The sequence below is a fragment of the Mastigoproctus giganteus genome, chromosome 8 (genome assembly GCF_048544385.1).
Source record: "Mastigoproctus giganteus isolate SK-2022 chromosome 8, ASM4854438v1, whole genome shotgun sequence".
Lineage (NCBI taxonomy): Eukaryota > Metazoa > Arthropoda > Arachnida > Uropygi > Thelyphonidae > Mastigoproctus > Mastigoproctus giganteus.
The window spans coordinates 8,771,787-8,777,876 of record NC_143582.1 but is presented as its reverse complement, the minus strand read 5'-3'; the positions used below and the strand labels follow the sequence as shown (position 1 = coordinate 8,777,876).

The window sequence follows — 6,090 nt, the reverse complement described above, 5'->3', positions numbered from 1 at the left end:
TCGTTTTCTGGAACTACCTCTCTTTGCATTTTTTCCCCAGAAATTACAATCTACAAAAATTCAACTATGTTGCCAATATTATTAAATTCCTGCCTCTTTCGTGTTTATGATTTTCATAAAAAATAAAAAAAGAAACCTTTTCTTCGGATTTCACATCTTTCTTTGTTAACAAATACATTTTTTAAAAGTAATGAGATAAAAAATTCACAATAAATTCTTCTTCTGCGTTCAGCAAAAGAAATCGTAATGAAAATTATTCAAAATTTTCCACGTTCTTTTCAAAAATCGTTCCATCACTAAAAATAGCGATATGCGTATATTTTAAACTAATAGTACTATCAGTCAACCACACTTCTCTCTGATTGGAGCTGTCGTTCGATTATTTTACATAAAACGTCCAATTATGCCTTGGTACACTGTGATGATACAGCACTGTTTGAAACCTCCAGATATGTGTGTAATGTTATGTTTGTGTAGTATAAGTGTTATTGTGCTTGTTTAGTTGTAGCTGGCCAATTTGTCTGCAGGAAGTCGATCACATAGAAACCAGTCCAGTGTCCGTCTGCACAAAGAGGAAGTGGGCCAACAGAATGCGCCATAGCCAACCTCGACTAGCTACTAACTGTAGACATCACACAAAACATCTTTTCCCACTCTGTTTCTGATCAGGTAGCAATGGCAGTCTCGTTTCCCTGCGGTAATTTCAGGTGAAACACGAGGATATCGAGACTACGTGCGAGTTTACAGCGCATTACCTTGAACACCTTCAAGTTTACTGGCTGTTTAAAGTCACGTGGGGTTCTCTCTCCCCCTATGCCTTCGCAGCACTTAGCTCCTGCAAGGGCTGGTTACCGCCATGGAAAGTGCTCTCACTGTGCCTGCCATTGAACGTATAATTAGCGCATACATGTAAAATACTTTGATCAGCAGGTGAAATACACTTGAAACTTCTACAGTGAGGTCTTTATATTCTGGTTGTTGGATATTGCTGATGGTTAATGAATCAGTTCATTTGAACCACTTCATTGGTCGTATCGTGTTTCCAAGGGAGCATATTAATACGGAAAAGAAGTGGTAAGCCATTTTTGCTTTTATTTTATTTATCCCGATTGCTTCTGGTTATGAAAATTATATATAAGTAAACTTTTCCAGATTAAACCGCTTTCAACCTGAATTGGCACTACTCAGAACGGCAGCACAGGGTCTCCTCACATGACAAATGTCACAATGTATTCATACGCTCTGCTCTCATCCATAGTTTATCACAGTGTGTGTATTTAAAATATATATGTACGTTAAAGCTACGTTTTACATATAGATAGATGCGAATAAAACATAACCCAGGTTAAGATCGGCTTATCATTACTCCTTGGTAAATTAAACACTACTACAAATTTGAATTTAAAAAAAATACAGTTATAAATTACCAATTATTATCAAGTGTTGATTAGGAATTTTTCTGACAAAATTTTTCTTGATCCACATAATATTCAGTTGCCTGCTAACCGTTCAAAAATATGGGTTCTAAATCACCTGCAGTTTCTAGCTTGTGTAGAGAATGGGTTCGGTAAATTCAACTTGGTCATTCCTTGAATTTTGGAAAAAGTGAAGATGATTATGGAATTCCACCTCTTGGTTTCTTTGTTTCAATTTTAATTTTTAGCGATGACGAACCTCCAATGAAAGTGCACTTTTCCAGTGGTTGAAGTTTCCTTTAATTTATTGTCTTCCCCAAACGTGGTTAAAAGAAGGTAAATCTTCTAAAGTGATAAAATCACTTTAGATAAAATCGCGAATTAAAATTGTAAGAATGTTCTGGATGTGCTCATCTCACTCATGTAAACACGCAACCATTCTTAGTGCATTTGATGGAACAGTCCAAAGAACATGTTCATCAATAGCATGAATACAGTCGTCACCGTTTCCTTTGGTATTATTTTACACAGTCCTGTTTATATATAAATAAATAAATAAATTTTCTGTTTATACTCCGGGACGACCAAACGGTCAGAGGAGTTCACAAGATAGATAGAATACAAGAAACAGCACCGTATTCAGTAGTCATGGGCTTGAACCCCGGTCACTCAAGGCACGTGTACTTACGCACCCGCGCGCCTGACCACTAGGCTATCAGATGAAAGAAGTAGATTTAAGGAAAAAATTTAGAACGTTACCTTACGTCCAGTTTTTGTCTATTCTATAAAGTAACTCAGGAACCACTGCTGTCACAATGAAATAGCCTTCTGCCACTTGCTTTAAAAATAACACTGCATATTCGTAATGTGTGCTCGGTTGCCATAGTTACCTGGTTACGCAGCGTTGATCGGTGAGTCCACCTTGATGCATAGCAGCTGTCGCCATACCTGTGATAGTCTGTCTTTCTTCCTTTAGAATTCTCTTGGATGGGAGGACTTCTAGAAACTTGAGCATGTTGCCTCAAACATAAAAATAACCTTGCGTTTCGGAGAGAGAGACATCATGAAACAGTAGATATCAATGTATATGACTAAAACCTTCTCTTTCTTTCTTTGAAAGTCCCTCAACTAGATTTGTTATCGCTGCTAGATTGGTTAATTGATTTTCCTAAGATTGCATAATCTGTTTGTTGGATGGGGTGGGGGGGGCTATTAATGAGGATTTGGTAAGTGATGAAAGACAAGGTTTTCTGAAGAATTTTTAGTAAAACAGAGATACCGGCAATAAGTACATGCTTGTTGGGAAGGACCGAGTGCTGGTTCTTTAGAAGGGACCATGAAATGTTTCTTTTCACTTTATAAACCACTAACAGTTATATATATTAGTAATAGTATTATAACTAATTATTAATAACCCACTCTAGAGTGGATTATTACCCTTGGAGTGGATTATTCCTGAAGTGAAACACCATGTAAAATGAACAAATATTTTTACTGATGTTTCCTAAGACACTTAAATGCCTTAAACCGACCCGCTTTCTTTTGGAAAAGAAATGGAAATTGAATTCGCTGTGCATTCAACAAGCAGCGCAGGAAAGTGGAGCTATACGAAGGAGAGTTGGGGCATGACCTTGATTAACTACATTTTCAGTGGCTGCTTCAAGTCACGTGCAGTGACTCCCTGCTTGCCACGTACGGTACACAAAGGATTGCGAAGTTCAGTGACCGCTATGGAGAGTGTTTTCGTTGATGACAGTTTTATTCGACTGATAAGTTTATTTCAACAGAAGAATGCATATCAAGTTCGTTGATCAACAGGGCTAACTCACGTGATATTTAAAGAGAGATCTTCTCTTCACTTTGTGGTTATGAGAAAGTGATAGTGATTAGTGATTCACTTTATTTGACTCGTTTCTTTGGCTATCCTGCTCTCATAAAGGTAATGATCGTGTCTTAATACTTTGTTTCTTCTTATGCGAGTAACACACTGAACTCTTGTCAGTATTAGATTCGAGTTCTAAATCGAGCTCCTTTTTTGTGCGTATGCTTACTTCTCGAGCACTTCAAAAATGATAAAGGTGTACCTATTCCTCGGTAAGTTGTATCTACAATTATGTCTAGAAAGTATCAATTTTCGGGATCGGATTCAGTTATATGATCAGGGATTGTTGTGTCAGTTCTCAAAAAAATTTCTTTAAACTATATGACCTGGAAAAAGTCTTTATTATCATTCTGAAGTTTTTATTTGTTTCTTGTTTTGTTAAAAAACACCAAAAGTCATGACTCCTAATTAAAATAAATCTCTGATTGCAAACGGAATTGTTAAATGTTCAAATTCAAATAACGAAGGACGGGGTATAGATTAGATTATAGAAAGTTTCCTTTAATTTTTTTATAGTCAGTTGTTACTGGAATAAGTTACCCCCATGGATAGTTTACTCTGACAGGTTCAGGAAATTCAAAGGTCAGCTGAATTGGTACCTGAATCAGCTGCGAATCACGTAGATAATTTTTAAAATGCCCTTTTTTTAATGGTACAGCAAAAGCCTACGTCTTCCTTGATCCATATGGCTTCGATAAACAGATTTTCACTGTTTTTGGATTAAGTGGCCATTGAACAGTACTTAGACACTCCACACATATACGCACCCAAAATATTCCATTCACACGACTGGCATTTGCATATTACTGTTTCAAAACAGATAAAACTTTCAGAATTAGACTAACATTCATTGGCCACCATACATACGTACATAGCAAGCAGGAAATTTTGTGTTAATTCCTCCTCCTTCATTGTGGTCACCAATTCAGCTAACTTCAAGAGTGCTAACCTTCAAACACTTTATTTCGATAATGACAATATTTGATTTATATTGCCTTTTATGAAATTTATTATAACTCCTTTTTTTAGGTATATAGAAATATCAAAAGAAAGATCATGAGATAATAATATGAAAAAATGAGTACTTTGCGCTTTTCAGGTTTATTTATTTTTTGTTTCTTTGCTTACAGGATCCTTCCAGAACGCCAATCATCACAATTTGCAGTGAAACTGAACAAGACAATCTTCTGTGAAGAACATTGAAGATATCATAATTCCAAAAGGAAGTACATAACTTTCGCATTACGTAAGATAATGATAAAATTATACCAGAGAGAAATCTGAAAAATTTCTCACACAAATGGACTATTCTTAAGGATTCCAGTATCTAAACTGGTACAAGAAATTTCCTTTTGGAGTTCAAGTTAGAATCATGGATTTCGGAAGTGAAACATGTGGTGAGGAATCTCCAAAAGACGATGACTTTGAGGTGCTCTTAAGAATTGATACTGACCAGAAGTCCTTTACATGTCCGACCTGTGGTAAGGCCTTTTCAGAAAGAAATCATCTTACTAAGCATGTAAAAATTCATTCAGAAGAGAAACCATTCACGTGTGAAATTTGTCGTAAGAAATTTTTAGAGAAAGGCACACTTAGATCACACTTAAGAGTTCATAATGGGGAAAAACCTTTTCTGTGTCCAGTGTGTGGCAAGAGATTTTCACAGTCAAGTAATCTCACAACTCATTGCAAGGTTCACACAAAAGAGAAACCCTTCGAATGTGAAGAATGTGGAAAGAAATTTTCTTTGAAAGGTCACCTGACACAACACAATAGAATTCATACCAAAGAGAAGCCTTTTTCTTGTCCAACGTGTTCAAAGAAATTTGCATACTCAAGCAATCTTAAGTGTCATTTAATAGTACACACAAAAGAGAAACCATTCACATGCGAAAAGTGTGGAAAAAAGTTTTCACATAACTTCCAGCTTAAAGAACACTCTACAATTCATATTGATGGGGAACTTTACACATGTCCCACTTGTTGGAAGGAATTTTTACACCCAAATTTTCTTAAACGTCATTTAAGGACTCATAGAAAAGAGAAGTCTTTTTCATGCTCTACGTGTGGTGAGAAATTTTCAGAGTCAAGTGCTCTTCGTGATCATGTGAGGATTCACAACGATGAAAATCCACTCGCATGTGAAATACGCAGTTAGAAATTTTCTCGACTAAAACGTTCAAGAGGAAGCCATAGGTTTTAAGATTTCTTACAGAACATTTAAGGAATCGCACAAGAATCAGTATGATTGGAACTATACCACCTGCAAACAATAAGATCGTTAAATAACATGTACAGTTAACACTTTTTAAGTGGTAAATCTAACCGTATATACCTTAGCACTTCGCAGTTCATTATATGAGCTGGAAATATCTTAAAAGAATTCGAATTCGTAAACATGTTTGATTCTTTTTTATCCGAAGAGAGAGAACTTTTAAAAACAACACAGTTCTAATAATTGAAGAAGAATGTCTTATATGGTTTTCTTCTTCTGACGTGGAAACTCTTTAATAGCATTTAATGCGAACTCATCATAGAGCAGGTTAAATAGTTTTTAAATATTAAAGTTTAAACAGTTCTCTTTAACACTCGAAGTAATTAAAAAGAAAAATCCGCAACACTCATGGTAACAAGGATTATTATGACTAAAATCAAAGGTTTGAAAGCAGGGACAGACGAGGAGGTTCAGGTCCTCAGTCGCTCTCAATAAATTTGGCCCTTTTTTTAGTGGTACACCTGCTGTAATGGAATAGAGTGACACTGGATTTAGCTGAAGGAATTTTCTCTGGATTC

General features: G+C 35.9%; 1 protein-coding gene across 1 annotated transcript; it reads left to right on the top strand.

The window, feature by feature from the left end:
- Nucleotides 1-859: 859 nt before the first annotated feature.
- Nucleotides 860-5,698, top strand: LOC150081235 (uncharacterized). The gene is made up of 2 exons (XM_090379271.1): nt 860-1,074; nt 4,428-5,698. The coding sequence occupies exon 2, from the start codon at nt 4,670-4,672 to the stop codon at nt 5,453-5,455; it is 786 nt and encodes a 261-aa protein (XP_090235397.1). The 5' UTR covers nt 860-1,074; nt 4,428-4,669; the 3' UTR covers nt 5,456-5,698.
- The last annotated feature ends 392 nt before the right edge of the window (nt 5,699-6,090 follow it).

Coding starts and splice junctions, on each gene's coding strand:
- LOC150081235 (XM_090379271.1), top strand. CDS start 4,670: ATGGATTTCGGAAGTGAAACATGTGGTGAGGAATCTCCAAAAGACGAT.